General features: G+C 39.3%; 1 protein-coding gene across 3 annotated transcripts; it reads left to right on the forward strand.

The window, feature by feature from the left end:
• The first annotated feature begins 878 nt into the window (after positions 1–878).
• On the forward strand, positions 879–19,773 carry dennd2c (DENN/MADD domain containing 2C). Of its 3 annotated transcripts, XM_005941640.3 has the most exons (20): positions 879–1,229; positions 2,170–2,292; positions 4,241–5,334; positions 7,203–7,315; positions 8,053–8,132; positions 8,310–8,462; positions 9,387–9,465; positions 9,695–9,742; positions 10,298–10,482; positions 10,898–11,007; positions 11,653–11,722; positions 12,807–12,884; positions 13,224–13,364; positions 14,341–14,489; positions 15,969–16,146; positions 16,367–16,408; positions 17,070–17,178; positions 17,581–17,823; positions 18,647–18,733; positions 18,809–19,773. In XM_005941640.3, exons 3-20 carry the CDS (start codon positions 4,445–4,447, stop codon positions 18,838–18,840), a joined length of 2,787 nt encoding a protein of 928 aa, XP_005941702.1. In that variant the 5' UTR covers positions 879–1,229; positions 2,170–2,292; positions 4,241–4,444; the 3' UTR covers positions 18,841–19,773. The 3 variants fall into 3 exon arrangements, with proteins under 3 accessions (XP_005941702.1, XP_005941701.1, XP_005941703.1); XM_005941639.3 differs by lacking the exon at positions 2,170–2,292; XM_005941641.3 differs by lacking the exon at positions 2,170–2,292 and having other exon boundaries at positions 9,698–9,742.
• Positions 19,774–20,226: the final 453 nt, after the last annotated feature.

A 20,226-nucleotide genomic window follows, 5' to 3' on the forward strand; every position in this document is an offset into this window, starting at 1 on the left:
GCAAAATTACCTTAGGCTATAAGTCAAAACACGATATGAAAGTCAGCATTTGTTCTAACCTAAATGAACCGAGTTCACATCATGTTGCCAAGATCAAGTTTGAGACAAGGTATAAAGTCTAAAGTTCACAATTACGTTAGAGAGGCTAAAGCTCTGCATCACAAACGTCATAAATTAAACACCTAGTTATGTTTATTAAGTTGTGCGATCGCAAAGATGGAGCTCCTAACCCAGTGTCTAGATTTCCCAGGACACTCAAAGACAGCAGTATTTGTTCAGTGTTGACAGCTGCAGGAGTTGAGGTGATGACGTCGTCTCTCTTGGAGGCTTCAGGCAAACTTTCTCACAGTCAGCGCGTCAAGCTCGACAGAAACAGTATGAGGGATGCTGGAAGTCAAATAAAAGCACGGTAAACTATTTTTATTGTAAACAAGACAGAAATGTTGCATTACAACCCCCCAACACAGTTATTTGTTAACCACTTCCAGCAGTGCTGTCATAAATAATGGTGTGGTGGATAATGCATGTAAATGTTGCTTGTTCCTTTATTATTTGAAATCATTTCAGATACTTTTGTTGCTCCCAAAACTCAGTGGCATGTGTTATGATGTCGATATCCCGGTGGTCTTGTTGGACACCGGAATAACTGACGCCAGCAAACGTACAATTGCAGTGGACTAAAATACATTTACCTTTACAATATTTACGTTTTATAAAGGACACATTAAAAATAAAAAACGGACAACATAAAAAACTGAACATAACAAAAAAAACAAAAACAATTTTCACCCAGAAAGTTCAATGAACACCTTATAAATTGGGGGAAACGACACTCGGTGAATTGTTATCTCTTATATTTTGAAAGTTACAACCGGAAATCGCATTTTCAGGCTGACTTGACGCTAATTGTCCAAAGACGGAGGGCGAGGAGTGTTCTGCTTTAGCAGCTTTTCTCTCCTCTGTGGCCACTTTCTTTGTGGTTGTTGTTCATGCTGTGTTTAGATATTAGTATAAGCGGTACGTTTTTATACCTCATAAAGTTTTCTTGCTCATAAGTTAAGTTTACCAGTCTGTAGGCTGCTTTTTTTGAACAACGGTAGCATTTTTTTTAACGTTATTGAGACCTTTCCAGATTGAACGATGAGACCGAGCGCAGTCGGATTTTATTTGCGGTTTTTATTTTATCGCAGGGAAAACGAGGAAAGAACATGAGTCCTGCTTATACTTTGGTAAGTAGTATGGATTCTATCACATCTACCCATCTTTCTATCTTTACACTTACTTCACAGCTTATATATCACTTTCTCGTAGAAAACCCTAGTTAAAATGTTCAAGGAGCTCTGTTTCTGCATTCAGTGATATCGTTAGCTAATAGCTGGCCGTAAAATTTATAGCTCTCCCACACTTCTCCAATCCTTGTGCTTTCTTCATATGGTGACAAGTCAACACCAAACGCCACTGAAACTATGGCAAGTTTAATCTGACAGTATCATGTATAGCTATTATCACGTTTTAATGTAAGTATCAATACTTTTTCTGGTTCAGTAAGTCCCTTTCTTCAACTCGGCATGCATCCAATAAATTATTTTTTATTATTTTTCTTCTTTTCGTTTATTACACTGTACGATTTCTCTGGTGACTAAAACGTTATTCCTGTATTGCTGTTCCAGCCGGCGGTTTAACAGGTTTCACCATAACGAGTCCGTTAAGTTTCCAAGTTTCAGTTCTTTGCAAGGGCGGGGTGACATTTTTTATTATTTATTTATTTATTTATTTATTTATTTTTACAGTTGTTGTTGTTTTTTTAAAACATGAGCCTAGTTTCCTTTCACTCAGTCCGCATGCATTCCTGCTAATCTCCAGTTTATCTCCGTTTATCTGGACATAGTAACTATTCATAACAGAAAATATGGAGGCAATTCAGGTCATAGAGCTCCCAAAGGTCTCTGTCCTTTAAGGCTGTAAAATGCTCTATGAAAATCATTTGTCTGCTTTGCCAAATATATAGGAAAATCAACTTGGTTAATTGATAACTGTCAAGACAAAGCCTCTTCGATATTCATGTGCCACTCAAGGTGTTATCACTGTGGTATTGTGAAGTAATGATGTTTAGATTGTTTATCTGCCTCAGTGTGTGTTTATGAGAGGATTTGGACTGTTTTGGCACAGCTAGCAGCAACAACTTGACACAAAACACCTCATGAAAGCTGTTTGTCTGTCACTCCCTCACTGGAGATGTGGAAATGAATGCCTCTGTACCCCGCTGACTGCTGAAGGATCAGTCGTTTTAAGGTACTTTATCTTGCTCTGTCCTTTTATGTTGGTGTAAAGCAAACCTGCATTTTTCTTTTATTATACTCCCGACTGCCACTGCTGGTGATAAACTACAGTTGTACAGTACCTCACCTCCAACATGTCATGTCATGCCACACGTCTCTGCAGGGCGTGTTGTGGCGGTTTTGAAGCTGCAATTAGGTTTAATTTAGTTGCCAACTGATGACTGGGTTCTCCAAGCTTTGTGTGTCCCCTGTCTAGTTTCTACATGGATGACTCAGTGAGTTTCACTAAAATAATGCTGGGATGCCACTCTGTAAAGCTGAATGCCTTATTAAAACGTTCATTTTGACTTTCCCTCTGGCTTTTCTACACAACAATGTACAGTTCACTGCTTTGGGACTAATATTTGATTTTAACTGAATACCATGGAAAAGAGGGAAGCTCCCATTTTGATATGTTTCACAGTGTTACTGTAAGTGGCCAGTGGCTGATATATTTCTGGATTTCTTGTATTTCCAAGTCAGTGTTTGAATATAGATGATCTAAACATAGCTTAAACCAGTGGTTGGGTGCAAATCTTTCTGCACCATAATTATGGACACTGCTGATCCTTCTTCCTGCAGCTCAGGAAACGCAACTCATGTCTTCCTGTACTACATACCGCACACAGACGAATAAGTGCAAGTGGGTCAGTTCGGGAGCTGCATTGTCATTGCATGGTCTGGCTATGATGGAGCAGCATTCCACTACAAACATACGTTTAATTTGGGTCAAACGCAGACAAAGGTGTCATTTGCAAGACTGAGTGACTGTCCGACTGTCTGTAGCTGAATCTATTTACTGACCCTCCTCCTCTCCATCTGCAGGAATGCAGCTCATAGTCATCATGAACTATGCTGTGGAATTTTACCATGTCTCCCCTTCTTGATCCTCATGTGCGACGTGTCCAAATAGTTTGGTTCCAGCGAAGCAGGAGCAAGAGACTTCAGCAATCATGTTGATGCCGGCTAAGGATATATAAATCAGACTGAGTGCATTGCAAAACAATCGCAGACATCAAATCTGTGCATGTTTGACAACATGTTATTTTTACTTTAAAGTGCATATAGCAAAGGCTGCAGTTATTTAGAATATGTTGTCTTATATCTTTTTATTTTTTGTGTCTGATAAATACTTAAACCACGTGAGGAACGCCTAATCTAGAGCTCGACCACGTGTGGATAGGTGGGGTTAAAATGCTCCCCGTCATCAATTGTCGTTGGCTCTTTATGCAAGAAATGAGATTCGTGTGTTTTTCCGTGTCTCAAACGCTTCATGAAATCGCATAGACCAGGGGTCCCCAATCCCAGTCCACGAGGGCCGGTGTCCCTGTAGGGTCAACACACCTGAATCACATGATTAGTTCATTACCAGGCCTCTGGAGAACTTCAAGACATGTTTAGAAGGTAATTTATCCATTTAAATTTAAATCAGCTGTGATGGATCAAGGACACATCTAAAACCTGCAGGGAAACCGGCCCTCGTGGACTGGGATTGGGGACCCCTGGTATAGACGGTCTTCCCCCATACCATTTAAAGACAGCCTTTCAAATGAGGTGCATTTGATTTGCTGTACTACAGGTGTTTTTGTATTTGACCAGCTATAAGGAGGCCTAGGAAGAAGGCATCACAGAAATCTCCTAGGCCTAGAAGAATTTTTTATTTTTTTGGGGGGTCACTGCACACATACATAGTAGTGTATGTGTCACTGTCTTTACTTTTTTTTCTCTTTTTTTACTAGGTTTATTTTCAGAAACCAGCATTCACATGAGTATGTTCTTGTCTTCACCTTTGGATGCATGCTGTTTCAGGGGAAAGATTTCCCTTGGGGTTTTGTTTCTCTGATCCTACAGTGTGCACTGTGCTCTTTGGATGTGATTTAATTGTACTGATGAGTAATTTTAGTCTGTCATCTTCTTTTTAGGTTGTTTTATAAAATGAGACAAGAGGAAAACGATCCTCTGCCACCACACAACGACATGAAGACAGAACGGAACCAACAATAAACTTTGTGGCTCTTTTGATTTTGATTACAGTTTATGGATAATTAACAATAAGTAGATTCTGTCTGTTGTGGGGAAAAACTCGATACATTTATTATGGAGGATTCGCGATGAGCTGACACAATATGCTGGCTCTAAGAGCGGAGCAGGTCAGACGTGGGGTCGGTGAGGTTGTGCTGCAGAATGAGGCTCCCACAGCCAAGCAAGGACGGCCACCATTGAGGATACCTTCTCACAAGCAAGTCATTAACATCAAGGAGAAGATCTCCCAGTGGGAAGGCCGCAGTCAGCAGAGCAGTGGCCATGATACTGGAGTGAAAGTACATCCTCTGACTGTATCTCGGACTCTGTCTGGAGATCTCCTAGGCAATGGTTGTCCAAACGAGAGCTGGAGAGGCGGTCTTCATGCAAAAGCCGACGTCTCAAAAAGAAATAACTCGGAATTTGATTTTCAGGAATCCCCAGCACAGGCTGGACACGGTGTGGGTGGCAGGAAGTCAGAACCGGTGCGTAGTGGTTCCAGTGAATTATTAGCCACGTCGCCAGGAAATAAAACATTTTCAACGCAAATACTTGCATCTCCCAAAGTGGAGGCTACAGATAAACGAATCATTACTGCCAACGGTGACCAAAAAATAGGTCGTATCTTGGATGCTGAAGTAGTTTCTAAACCTCTACCTCTGTCAACTGATGATCCAGAAGACAACATGCCTGCTGGTAACTTCTACACTTCCCGGGGTTTCTGGCGGAAGCTTGAGGGAAACAGACTGCTCTGGGAGAAAGGCAGAGGATCATCAGGTGAAGCTAATCCCCCTCCTAAACCTCAGCGGACATTCCAGTATCGGGGAACCAAGAACAGTAACAACACAGGGTACATGGTACAATGGGACAGAGGGTCCTCTCATAACAATCACTCCAACACGAGAACCAGGAGGGTAGCTCAACCACCCAACTTCCCACCTCCTCCGTGTCCAGTTGGAAAGAGTGAAGGACTTTCAAGACATAAAAAGAACAGGTCAGTAAGTGCACAAAAAGAAAAGCATAAATAATCATAGAGTACTTGTTAAAAGTAAAGTAGAATGGAACTGTTGCAGCACTTTCTTTGATATAAACTATAGTAGAAAGGTTTACTGAACAGTTACAGTATATGTAGAGCAGTTTTGGGGTGGGGAGGGTACTGTCAGAGTCTGATTGCTGGCTGGGGTCCTGGTGTGATGTCACATGATATCTGGCAGCATTGTCGTCTATTGTCTAGAAATGGCCTAGTTCCTGAGCAGCCATGGGTCCAGGGTCATCTTCATCGGGCACACACACACAGTCCCTCTTTCATTATTTTAAAGGCCGAGTAAAACAAGACTAAACTGTGTCACATGCTTATATTATCTGTAGTCCTGTGAAAACCATTGCTTTTGACACATAAAAAGCAAACATTTAATCCTTTTTAATACGGTACATACAGACAAAGATGGTAAAGAAAAGGAGTGATCAATGGTTTCAACAAAATATAAAAAAATAATTGATAGATTTTACTTCTCCGCAGATAAAGCAAGTACACCCTTTGGCCTTAGAAACGAATATACCTTGCTGACAATTTGTTATCATGTAAAATATCTGAAGTTGTGTGTGGGTTATCCTGCGTGCACAATATTTCAGTGTTATTCAAATCTGACTTGGCCATTCCACCTGAAGCTGGTGCTGTCCTTCTGACAGTAGAACTGCGCACTTTGACACCAGCATTTGAAATGATTACAATACCAGTCAGCACTTTGGATGGACTTTTGACTGGTGCTGTCCCTGCAGATCCTGTAATATAATTTTTGTTTCTGATGACCTTTTATTGCATCAAAGGCTCTACTGGCTGAATTTCCTGGATTGGCCAGTCATAGAAAACTGGCAGATGTTTATAATACATGCAGTGTAAAATATTAATAATAGACTCGGGCATTTTGAAGACTTTAAAGAGGTTTTTAGAAGGTGAATAATGGTAAAATATACTTGAGTGTAAAAGAGAACTTGATACTTGGACCATATGTTGTTGTTTTTTTTAAAAAGGTTCTAATTATTTGGCCTCTAATCAGGATCCATTAATTCTAATTTCATACATTTGACAGTATAATGAATAATGGGGTATATTTCCTACTCTATTGTTGAAATATAAAGATACAAACATAGGTAGGTGTAGGTGTTATTGATTGCAGTGCCTTTATCATTAGGTACTCTTTCAAAGAGGACGAAAGTTTGCTTGTCCAATAGATTAAAAAGTTTGAATGGTTATTTTTTTCACATGTAGGTAGAGAAAGTCTGTTTCCCCTCTGTTAGAGCACAGGACAGGATGTTTCATAAACTGTAAAACAGAGTTTCACAAACGACTAATTGTGCAATATTTTTGTTGTTACGTATTGTAGGCAATGTAATCAACCTTTTTAGTTTATGCCAGTAGCTCGATTCGGAGTCTTCCTGTCATGTCTGCACACAGATAGCACAGGGCTTCTTGTTTACCATCTTTAGAGGAAGCTTTCATTTAAGCTTGTACATTATGAAGTATCTGCACCTGGCCAGGTATTTTATCACGTGAACTTTAGTAACATCGCAGTTTCAGTTTCTGCACTCAGACAGACTGTCCATTTCCATATTTCTGTACTGTCTGTGACACAGAAAAACTGTTACCATATTGCAACTTCTCTATCATGCGCTCAGTCATTTCCTTCCATGATGATTATTCTCTCTCTCCCTGCACTATCTCCTTGTTTTTCTGGGTTTCATATCAACAAGGCATTTTGTTGTCGGGCAATGGCTAAACATACAACAATAGAGTGAACAGTATAATGGTTATCTTTAGGTCAACAGCCTTTCTCACTGCCATCGCTTCTCTCCCTGTCACAGGAAGTCCTTTGAGTATGAAGATGCATCACGCCTGACGGCAGAGCAAGGCCCTCGGGCAGATGATGCCCTTTACCATGCCTACTCTGATGACAATATTTACGAGGACATCGTCTGTAAGTCCTATTCCCAATGTGGAGCTGATTTTGAATGAACTTCCAGAGCTTCTGATTTATCTGGCTGTTAGCACAAAAGACAAAGACAGGAAATCATAAAGACTCCTGGGTACCTGTCGCTGGGTTGATGTAAATTTCAGTATTCTCAGTTAGGATTTGGCTTATTGTTGTATAATCCGAATCCGAATCAGAATACTTTATTGATCCCTGGGGGAAATTATTTTTTTGTTACAGTGCCCCATTATAAACCAACATTAACAAGACAGACAATACGCTAACTAAGAATAGTATACTAAGTATACTATTCTTAGTATAGTATACTTAGTAGTACTAAGCATACTATACTTAGTACTACTTAGTAGTACTAAGTATAGCAGCTCAACTGATGATGTTTCCTTTTCCTGATTGCCCACAGATTTCCTACAGTTACTAGAATTATTCCTCATGTTCACGATGGAAAAACATGCTGTGACTAGTGGGATCAGACATAACACCTATTCACAATATGTAGTGTCTGTAAATGTGGCCTAGCTGTTTGATACAAGTGTATAATAATAGCTTTTGCATTGCAATGTCACAAATTCAGTATTTCACAGCACTTGGCAGATAGGTGCTACCATGCATTTTAAACAATTTGTTGTAGTTTCAGCGAATTTAGGCTGTCTCAGTTGCTTCTATGTCTTGAAGACGTCCAGGCATGCTGTCTAATCCTTCCCATCACTCTACCTTACCCTCAGGTGATGTGACCAGAGATAACCCCTATGAGGATGTCAAGCTATCTCCAATGTGTATCCCTATTGCAAGGCCTCTCCCAAAGGTAATAGATAACATTCCATGTATGTCCCGCTTTAATAGTACACGAGTATTTTTATTAGTTATGCATCAATGTAACAAATGTGTCAACCTGAGAAACAAAGGAAGAAGGAATTATTGTAGTTTGATACCAAGTAATTATCTGAAACTGAGCATTAACTTGGCACTTCTTTTGTTCCAGTTGCCTTCTAAACCCCAAACCTTATACAGGTATGCTAGTAAAGTGGACAGGAAGGTGTTCCAAGCTGTGTCCAAATCTTCAACCATTGCAGACACTCCCAAACCAGCTGCACCACGGCGTGGAAGCACTCAGAAAATACACAGGATGCCCCAGGTATATTTGCACATACAATTGAATTTGATACTATGGCTGGCTGACAGAATTTTTGGTGCCCATTTCCATGTGACCTGTGACTGACAGAGTGGCAGTGAATGATGATTCATGTTTTACGTAGAACAGAAAAGGAGGCGGTTACTTGTTGAACAGGAAGAAGCTGATGCTGAAAATAATAGATAGTGTTGGAGCAGTATGTGTAAACACTTTGTGTAAATTTAGACAGAAGAGTATTACGGACATCTAACCCATGGCTGTGGAAAGGTTTTGGACAGGGACAGACTTTACTGACAAGGTAAAGAGGGGAAAAAAGAGTTTCTTTAAATATATTTGCAGAAAAAAGAGGTTATGGCTTAAAAAACCCAATGTGACCCAAGTACCATGAGTTTGAGCTAGTTTGAAAAAGCCCGTCATGTTGATTTTGATTGTTTTTAGGAAGAGACCATTGTGTAACTTTTCAATAGTGTAAAATGAATATCTGAAACTGTAGTAATAATGAAATATTGAGTGAGTTGAGTATTCTTAAATATTTTAGACAAACCGCTTTTGGGAACTCTTTGAATATATTAAAAATACACATTTAGATCTTGACAATAACTCATTTATTATGTATTGTTCTGCTTCAAAACAGTGCTGTTATGGTTAGTTAGACATGTTACTTGTCATTGCCATACGAGTTTGTTTCCTCAATTGGCAGCGCTTCTTTTAAAAATAAAGTTTAAGCTTCCCGCTCTATGTTCTTTTAGAAAGAACAACAAGGGTATGGGGTTTTAAAAAAAAAGAAGAAAAAAATGCTGAAAATCTGTAATGTAATTATGTATTTAGTAGCTGTTAGTGGCTATATATCATAATTCCATGTAATCAGGATTCTGCAATGCCTCTAAAATTATGGGGCTGACAAGCACCTGTGCTTCTACTACATAGTATGTCAACAAAATTGAGACGATCTTTGATGACAAGCGAGGGAGGAAGAGAGTGAAGAACCAAGGAGTCACCGTGCGAGGTGAGACACAAACACATAGTGGCAGAACCACATCAACACATCAAGATTAAGTTGAGCCTCTTGGTGGAAATACCCATCTTTTGATGATACACATAAGGCCAGTCGCAGTCGGCAATGAAATGAAATTATGAAACAAAGACTTGCTGTCTGCATCTGATTATGGCCTGTCAAGTTTTCCCCATTCCTCTGCTTCTCACTAATCTATCCCTCCTCCTCCAATTTATATAAGCAGAGGAGACCAGCGGGACTGAGAGCGACCCTGAGGACGGCACCAAAGGTATAACAAACGCACAGAATCTTTCACTTTATGCTAATTCTGGGTAAAGTTTACAGGTAGATAACTTTATATGGAGTAAATACTATTAGTTCCTAAAAATGAAAGTATAAATCCAGTGCTACGGTAAAAGGAGAAGATAAAAACATCATATACTGTATAGTGTTAGTGTTAAATGATCACACCAAACATCTCCAAAGTTTTTAATAAGGAGCTCAACTAATGTTTAAAGGATAAGTCATTCATTAGAAAGATGGAGCTAAAACAGCTTGTTTCAGACAGTGAATGAAATAAGTCGAATCAAGGCTCAGCATAAGATAAAAAGGTTTCTTTATTTAGTGTGAATCATGCAACGCTGTAGTAGAGTTGAAGAATAAAAAGCAGAGTTAGAAATTAGCATGATAGGTCATCATTGAGCAACCTTAAAGTAGTCAGTGTTATAGCTACAGTTTTACATTATATAGACATTAAGAAGACCTTTTATTGCTTCTCTGTGCTGGTTGGGATTTTTCCCAGGATAAACATGACTGTATTGTGTCACTGTGTGGTGTTGAACAGGCTCCAGGAGATCAGTTTACATCCAGTCTACATTGAAACGAAGGCCAGGCTACCGCACCCTGGAGAGAGACCTGATCCAGATGCAGCAGCAGCAGCTTTTCCAGATCTTTGTGGTGGTGTCACTAAGAAAAAGCTCCCAAGAAAACACCTACTCCCCTGAAATTACACAACAGTTCCCCAAAATGGTTAGCAGTCTGCACAACTCTGCTTTGTTCATATTGCATGAATTGATGTCATTTGTGACAATTTCACAACTAAATTGTAATCTTGTTTGGTGATATTAAGGGATTCTCATTGTACATAACAAAAAATCCTTTTGAGAATTTGTATACGGGGAATTTCCCAGGCTGATATAAGGCTTCTCAGATGGACTCTTTTGATGTGTTTTTCCAGATTTGGGTATATATCTGCATTTTTATTATTATTATTATTATTATTATTATTATTATAATATTTATTTATTTATTAATTTTTTAATTTACAGGAAACTTTTAACACTTTTAATTTTTGGTGGGTTTTTTGTTGTTGTTTGTTTTATTGATTTTATTGGATCTCTGGGAATCGACTGGCCTGTAGTAGCCTTGAGTTTTTCTCTTTCAGTTTGAGAAGTCGTCCCGGCTTTCCAAAGAAGCTGAGGATCAGCTGAAGGTGATCCCAAGGTTCTGCTTCCCTGATTCTCAGGACTGGAAACCTTCTGCACTGATGCCTAGGTCAGCTTAAACACAACAACAATGTTTTAACACCATGCCTGATGTATGCTGTGTCACAGCAAAGCTAAGCCAGTGATGTAATGGTAACATGAGACTGTATTATTTCTTCATCTTCCTTTCATTTTCTTTGTGTTGGAGTCCTTTTGTTGACTTTGTATTGTTCAGCGTTCTTATTTATGCCATGTTTATTACCCCATTTCCTCTTTTTCTATTAATATCTCCAGCTATTAGTTGTAACCCATAAATCACTGTTGCAATCACTTAAATTCCCCACAGGGATGATTAAAGTTTTGTCTGATCTAATTAAATTGGAGTGCTAAGGGGAATTGGGTATGCATTTTGTCTATGTGCGGTTCATTGTTGTAATGAGGGTTATGCTCAGAACTTACACTCCCTTCCTGCCTCTAAAATATGCATCTGTGCCAATACAAACTACCAGACGACAAATATGTACATGTACATATTTTCTGTTCTGTCTGTCTATATTTAGTGTAGTGTTTTTCCTGTTTAATTAATTATAATGAAATGATTCCATAATGAAATCATTCATATCAAGCCAGCTCTTTTCCCCACCAATTTTTGTACAAGGAACATCATGGTTAAATTACCTCTGATAAATAGCATTATCTGTGTTTGCGTTGACAGCGAGACGTTTTCCTTTGTCCTGACTGGAGAAGATGGCAGCCGCTGGTTTTGTTACTGCCGTAAGATCCTGGTGAGTATTTGACTCAAATGTTCGTGTGTGTGTGTGTCATGATATGGCAGCCTGCCCTGTGCTTACTCAACATCTCTTAGGAGATGTGAGTCACAGACCATAAACCACTTCTGTATTAATGACAGAGAGCAAGAAGAATTTCATCATGTTCCCTTTTCCTTAGCCTGAGAAGGGTTCAGTTTTGTATGTTGAAATTATGACAAGTGTTGTGCTTTTCTTTTGCTTTGTTACTGCTATTGCAGTTGTCTTGTTAAGATGTCTGCGATAAACTTTGTTGTTGGGTAGTACAGACAGATCTAGGCCACATCTAATGTGGAGAGTTTTACATTTTGTTTTTCTCAACTCGCACAACTTAGAGAGCTTTTTCAGTTTTGCTGTTTCTCCAGACGCTGCTTCAGATACTGTGTCATTAACATCTATTTCAATTTCACTTCATTAACCTGCAGGTTATTTTCTTGATTAATCCAGTAATTGTGTTTGTAACATGGCGGAAACCATTGCAAAGTGTCTGCTGTAAATCCCCAAAGCATAAAACTCATGCTCAGATTACTTGTGGCGCCCGGTTTTCCTGCACTTAGAAATCTTCAATTTGCAGTTAGAGAATAACTTCATATGACTGCTTTCATAACAACAAAACGGTCCAGTCATGATTACAAAGAATCTCAATAGGATTTAATCCAACTTACCGGTACACCAAGTGATCACTTCATGGGTCTGCAGCCAAATTATGCTCCAGCTTGCTTTTGTCATTTTTATGGCCTATATTCTGTGGATTGTGATGGATCCTGATCCAGATTAGCTTTATGTCATTGATATTCTACTTAAATTTTATTGTCCAAGCACAGTTTTTTTTTGCAGATTTTTCAGGTTTTTTTATAGTTTCAACATTGGATGTTACGTCTAATGAAGAGGACATGGGGGGGAAAACTGATTGCCACTATGAAAAACATGGATGGAGACTTTATGACTTTTAGGATTTTCTACTCCTGCCATTTTAGAGACTGAGAGAGATATGCAGTGTTTAATGGTGTTGTAATGACATCCCTGTTTCTTCCTTTTTATCATTTGAAACTGTCTCTTTAAGCCCAGTGGAAAGGGGAAGAGACTTCCTGAGGTGCACTGTATTGTCAGCAAGCTGGGCTGTTTCAATCTTTTTGCAAAGGTAAAGACACAACACATGTGCACACATATTTCTGCTGATAGAACTTTTTACTGCGACATGAAAAGAGCTGGATCGACTACAGTTTAGTGCTAATCCCCTGAAGATTGTGAAACCCGCTGCCTTAAAACTGCATGTTTAAAGATAGGATGAGGGTGCACTAGAAGATAATCCTGAGGAGTCACTGGGTGTGGGGTTCTTTCCCAAAAGGAAATCGTATGCATGTAACTGTGTCTCATCCATCCTTCAGCTGGCCTGAGGGAAATTAACAACCAGTAGTGTGCTCTGAAGGAAAACCCCATCTGCATGCAAAAATTGATTCATCTGGCTTTGTCTGACCAGATTCTGGAAGAGGTGGAGAGGCGCAGAGAAATATCTCCGGCTCTCGTGTACCCTTTTATGCGTACTGTGATGGAAGCTCCTTTTCCAGCCCCTGGACGCACAGTTACCGTTAAGAGCTTCGTCCCAGGCGCTGGGAGTGAGGTAAGCCTGAAACCAAAAGAGGAAATGTTAATTAGTAGTTTTGCTCCTTCTAGCCACTCCCTTCTGCAAACTCAGAATGACTCAAAATTTTAGGGTATTTGTGAAAACAATAGGGCTCAGCCATGCTGCAACATATATATGTGTTTTTAAACACTGACAGCAAACTGTTTGATCACTTCTGTTTTACAGAGTCAAAATATGCAAAGTAAGGATCCTTTCCAGTAAAACTCAGGGAGTGTGGCAAAGTCAAAGCCTTACATTTGGAAGTCCTAGATTTAAAACCTATATCTAAAGTCCCCATCTATCATTTGACCATTGACTATAACCTCTTAAAATTCAAGAGCTCAGCATCATATTCAGTTCATTTCAACACCGTTTTACTTATATAGCGAAATCACAACAGTTGCCTCAACGTGCTCAAGTTGAAGATCCTACTATAATGGAGAAAAAACCCCAATAATCATATTTTACCCCCTGCGAGCAAGCACTTGAAAACAGTGGGAAGAATGAAAACTCCCTTTTAACAGGAAGAAACCTCAGGCAGAGCGTGGCTCAGGGAGGGGCGGCCATCTGCCCTGACCAGTTGGGGATGAGGGGAGAGAGTCAGGACAAAAAACACACTTATCTCCCCAGGTGCTTTTTATGCTTTTGTTTGGCATACCCACATGGAAAAACTTGTATCGGAGGAATTACAAGGCTGAAATGCACGTATCAGATTTCATTCTTTAAAAAAAAGAAAAACAACCTCTAGTTCCTGGAATTATGTTTATTCGATATGTGGCTAGAACAGAACAAAACCCCTGGCTCTAATCATTCATAAGTCTCTGGTGATCTGGCAGATAAAAGATCAAACAACATGAACATTCAGCATCCTAAAAGGCTTACTTTTGCATAAACATTTCAGCCATTCATACACACTGTCAACAACTACAATTTATATTTAGCCTGACTGAGTGTGCTCTCATTGCTTTGCAAGGAACTGACTTTATGCCGACCTGTGGACTCCAGACTGGAGCATGTGGACTTTGACAGTCTGCTGGAATGTCTCAGTGTCACAAAACTCCTGCAGGTTTTCGCCTCCCTTCTGCTCGAGAGGAGGGTCATCTTTGTCGCTGACAAACTCAGGTATGATGTGGTAGCATGCATCTCACAGCAGGACCAGTCAGGCATTGATGGCTATAATACAGCAATTTAGTGGGTAATTCGCGCCACCATGATATATGCCTTTGTAAGTTTGCATTGTTATGTCAAACTTCTAACAGTTCCTGTTAAAGCTGAGCGCCTGTTTCAAAAAGTTGTGAGAACATTAGGTGATACAGGATGTAACACCGATTTCTGTCCAACATTGGTTTGGCTTTTGTTCACACCAAGTAGTTCATATGCTGCCCGGATCATGCATGATCCACTCTAGTTTGTCTGTGCTCAGGCTGACATGGAGGCTTCTTTTAACATCATTTGTATCCTTGTAGGATAACTAAAAATTGCTACATACACAAAACAGCTCAAAACAAGTCACACTGAATACAATTTTGAGCTGCTCAATTGTGAGGAAAGACAGAATGCTCAGATGCTACATTTAGAGAGCAGAGTGGGATATAGAGAGCAAAAGAGACAAACTCGAAACTAATCAGGCCTGGAACTTCAAGCATATGACTGGTATGTGTACAACCTTAGTGCAGAGTTATATGCCAATACCCGAGCAATGCTGCAACAATGTGTTTCTCTGATCCAGTTACCATAACTCACTTTTACTCTAGCCAAATAACCAGATAGTAATATAGAAATGCTAACACTGGGTATAAATAACACATTACACATGGTGAAATTAACTGTTTTACATCATTTAAGTAACATCTGTGAGCTGCTTGTTACACTGAGCTTAAAAAATAGAGACTGCCACATTAGAGAAAGTGACACAGTCTAAAATTAATTAAGAAAAATCAAAAGATCACATACACTAAATTACTAATTAAAAGTTTCTAATAGCATGGCAAGCAATTACTGCTCTGTTAAGTGCTCTAAAAGTGACTGATGGTAATTAGAAAGTTATTAAATGTAGATCGTAAGTAAATGTCCATGAGAAATTTTTTTTTAATTTCTTTTCCAAGTAGCTTTATTTGAAATTTGGCTTTTTGCTAAGAGCAGCTGAAAATGTTGGGGGAAATTAGCGATTCACCTTTTAAAGATTGAATATCTTAGTGAGGCTACAGATACTGTTTGAAAAACACAAACAAGGCTCTTTGGCAAAACCAAGAAAATGTTAGCTGTAGAAGTTGAGCAACCAGGTGAAAGCGGAGGAGGATTTTCACAGCACGCATGCAACTTTCTGTAAAGGGACGAGGAGTGTCAGCAGGAGTAGCAGTGACTGCTGAACTAAGAGGATTAACATAGATCAGTTGCATTGAGAGAATCCTTTGATACTTAAGGCGTTTTGCTGAAAGCTCTTACAGTTTATTGTGAGTGTTTGGTGGAAAAATAATACATGTGGCCATCCTCTATCTCTAGGGAGCCATGATTGATATCTCAGTGTCATGTGATCTGTGTGGGAATTGCATGAATAGTGTTTTGATAAACCTCATCTCTCATCTAATCTCTTCACTGCAGTGTGCTGTCACGCTGCAGCCACGCAGCCTTGGCGCTGCTCTACCCGTTTACTTGGCAGCACACCTTCGTGCCCGTGTTACCAGCCAGCATGCTGGACATCAGCTGTTCCCCCACCCCATTCCTCATTGGGGTGCTGGCACCCTGCCTGCCACAGGTGCTGGAGCTTCCCATTGAAGAGGTCTGTAAAAATAATTTTGAAAACAATTAGAGCTTTAAAAAGACAGTCCTGCCTGTGTAATGGTTTATTGGCTGTATATTCACTCCACACATGCTGTTGCTTCCACTGTGCAGCAGCACACTGTAACTCACACTCACTGGACCTTTATATAACTCTTATTACACAATTGTTAAGTCTTACAGTTAGTAGCTGTCAATTCTTCTTCTTGCTGTCTTCCCAGGTGCTCATAGTGGATCTGTGTGCAAACAAGTTTGTCATTCAGGTGTGTACACACAACGTATAATGGGAATGATAGGTGTGGTCTCAGTCAAAAAGATGGCTTTGCCTACACTTGTCCCTCGGTAGCATGCTGAATATTTTGAGAGTGACAAATTATATGGGATGTAAGCCCAGAACATAGTCCTGTCACAATCAAAACATTAAGGCTGATTCAGTGCTGCAATTTTGTCAGTTAACAGTAAGTCTTTTCAGTCATTGACAGACTTTTGTGTGGTTGTGCTCATTATATTAGTATACACATAATGAGTAATTCTAGAAACATCCCTCCATTCAGTTTGAATTTATGAATAAAGGGCTAAAAATCTTTGACTTGCACAGTGTGGGCTGGAGGCATTCTGCTCCTTTGGCCTGTTGCATTCTTGCACATTAAACAGTAAATGGCTACATTTTCCAGTACAGAGTGCTTTTGAAGTTTAACACTGGGTCTTGGGTTTTAAATCTAGTGCATGAAAAAACAATGTGATCAAAGCACCAAATATAATTATTTAGTTTGTCACAGCAAAAATTGAAAACACGAGTGACATTTGATGTTTTTATATTGAGGCTACTATAGATATTAACTATGAGACAATGTGACGGATTAAATGCATGCTTAGAAACTGCATCATGTGACTGCTGTTGACCCTTCTTGTGATGTGTGACAGCTGGGCGATGAGGACTGCATTCTGCCCAGTAAACTCCAGGCGGCGTTGCAGCAGATCCTGGAGGAGAGGCAAGATATTCTGAGAGAAGAAAATGGAAACACATGTGGAGGTTGGTGGAACAAACGCAAAGAACACAAGATTTATCTACAAAACAGTCTCGCTATCACAAGATGAAGTTCCATTTTTAAAGTGACGATGAGAAGAATATCTGCTGGCATCAGTTTTCATCATAGCACTATCAGTGTGTCCTTTTGTTCTGCCAGCTAAATCTGGCTGTGCAGAAATGAGCTGCAAATGTCAGCAGCACAGCAGGGCAAACCTACTGCAGATCAATGCACATTCTGTTTTCTGCTCATTAGTTCCAGTTGTGTGATTACAAATCTTTAACCAGATCTGTGTTGATGACCCCCTTGTTGTTGTTCTTTTTTTTTCATGTAATCATAGGCTTTTAGCATTTCATTAAGTATTAACCTTACTGCTGTGCTAACATTTTCCTTATTTAATCATTCAGACCAGCAAACTGATTTGAGCTCCTTGATGTCGGAGGCGTTTGTGCGATTGTTCGTGGAGCTAGTGGGACACTATCCACTCCACATGGTCGAGTCCCCCAATGGCAACAAGGAGCTCCAGCGGGACAGTTTCCGCAAATCTCATCCCTCTCGGGGAGTCCGGCAGTTCCTGCAGCTCTTCATGGACACTCAGATGTTTGCTGGTTTCATTCAGGACAAGGAGCTGCGCAAGGGAGGAGGAAGAGGTCATTTTTTTAGATGTTATGTTTTTTTCTGTTTGGGAATATTTTGTTTCCAGGCACTGTTAGAGTTCTGAAAAAAATAGGTAAAACTAAATCATGAGGCAGCGGGAGACACTCATGCCAGCTGGAACTGTGCTCGATTTAGATTTCATTGCTTCAGAGGCTGACTTTACCTTTTAACATAATAACTGCAGAGCTGTGCCAATAAACAGCAAAATACAAAAGCAAAACAGAAATTTAGAATTCATCCAGCTTCACAGTGAAACGTAGCCAATGTTGTACATCTTGGTGGGACAGATGAATGTGAAGAATATAAAACATCATCCTGCAAGATGTTGCATAAAAGTTGAAATAAACAAGTCATTGTTTCCACATAACCGGTAAATGGATAAATAGCAGTGTTGAATCATATTAAAGCAGACATATGCATTAAATTAAATGAGTCACAACAAGCGAGCCTAAAACTGAGTGAAAACAATTTCCCCTGCATGCAAGCACTAGGGGCTGGGCGTATAAACGGACAAAAAGTATGCATAAGCCTTTTCCCACTCAATGCTATTTATAAAGATGTGCAGACCACACATAAATTCAAACTGTGCATACGCACGTTTGATACGGTGTAAGTGAAAAATAAGGTGAGACAAACTTTGATCCTGCATGTAAAAGAGACCATGAGTATGTAGATCTTTATCAGTGTGATGGGAATAATGCACTTTTCTACTGCGTTTCTACATTTTTAGACATCTGGTCTGTGCGTAATGAGCTGTAGCATATGAAGACTGTCTAATCCTTTTTTTCTGCTACTGTCTTTCCATCTTTCCCACAGGTCTCTTTGAAACCAGAGTGGCTGAGTATCTGGATTCATGCCCTGAGCCTGAGCCAAGTGGTGTGAACAAATTTCTTAAAGGACTGGGTAAGTGTCACTCCAGTAAATGTTCATTTTAAAAGGTTAGTGTTCATCACATAATTGTTCCTCTTCTGCTTTTAGGAAACAAGATGAAGCTCCTGCAAATTAAATGAAAAAAAGGCCAACATCTCTGTAAAAGAAGGACTTTGTGATTAAAAACAGAACTCTTGTTGCTCCTGGTCTGAGAAATTACCGTGCCTGTGAAAGAGTCTTCTGATAGAGGGTGAAAGGGACAAAGAAGACTTGATGTGGAAGAGCAGACTCATGTTATAGCCATGAACTCAAGTTTGAGACCAGTGCATTTCTTACTGGGAGAAAACTGGAAAAGTGTGTGTGTGGGATATGGTTTTGTTTTTTAAATTTTACAAATTCTTTTGAGGACCTTAGAATCAACCGTTGTATCTTTGAGCGTGTGGTTATAACCACTATGTCCATTTACACAGAAACCTGTTTACTTGGAACTCTACTAACATTTGAATCGCATCAACCTTACATTTCAATCAAGTACTTTACATTTAAAATTTGTGTGCATGGATCCAGCCTGGTGGGTCTTTTGTGTCTTATACTTGCGCATGTAAATAACATTCTCATTGTTGCATTCCTGTCACTTTGATGTTGTGTCTGTGTCGTTTCTTCAGTTTGGGCTTAATATCTCTAAGAGAACGTTTCCGTTTTTCTAGGTTCAAACTCAATCCGATCAATTGGTCATTATATGGTTTTTTTTTTTTAATTCTGTTTACTGGAATTGTAAATATTTTTTTTGACATTTTGCACATGTTCAGAACAAGTGTACAGTATTTGGAATATTTTTGTATTAAAGCATGACTTATCATACTTTTTAAATATAAGCTTCCAAGACTGTTTAATTCTCAGTTGTTTATTATACACAAACCTTTGGGTTCTACCTTAACCCTCTATAACGGACCAATTTTAAGCCATTATTTATTTATTTATTTTATCTTAGCATAGGTTGTCCGCTTCAAAATGTGAGTATAGTGAGATTATTTTTAGTTCATGTAGGTTATTCAGAAAGACCAGGAAGGGGGGGAAAAAGCAGGGTATGATTGGTTGATGTAAAATAACAAAATACCCTGTTTATACAGGAAAAGACCATTTACATATGTAAATTGTAATTCTAGTGTTATCTAGTCTTTGTAGTGTCTTTATGCAAACTTTGTATTTAAGGCTGTTGTCAGACAATTGATTTAACAGGGCAGCTGGGCAATAAGGGGCCTTACTTTTCTAGGAACTATATTACATATAGTCAAAGCACATAGATTTTTAAAATCTTTCTGTTCTTTACACATTATTTTGCTCTTTTTTTTTTTTCTGATCATCATATCATGTAAAATGTTTGTTCCTTTGACCTAAATTTACTCACTATATATGAAATTCACACTGATTACAAGCCTAACCTCAAAAGAGGTGAATAACATTCTTCTGCTTTTATAGAAAAATAACGCAGGGTAAGACAAGTTTGCTGGGATGATACACGTGGC

Source organism: Haplochromis burtoni, unplaced genomic scaffold (assembly GCF_018398535.1).
Source record: "Haplochromis burtoni strain Fernald_Lab_line unplaced genomic scaffold, NCSU_Asbu1 Contig_307, whole genome shotgun sequence".
Taxonomy (NCBI): Eukaryota; Metazoa; Chordata; class Actinopteri; order Cichliformes; family Cichlidae; genus Haplochromis; species Haplochromis burtoni.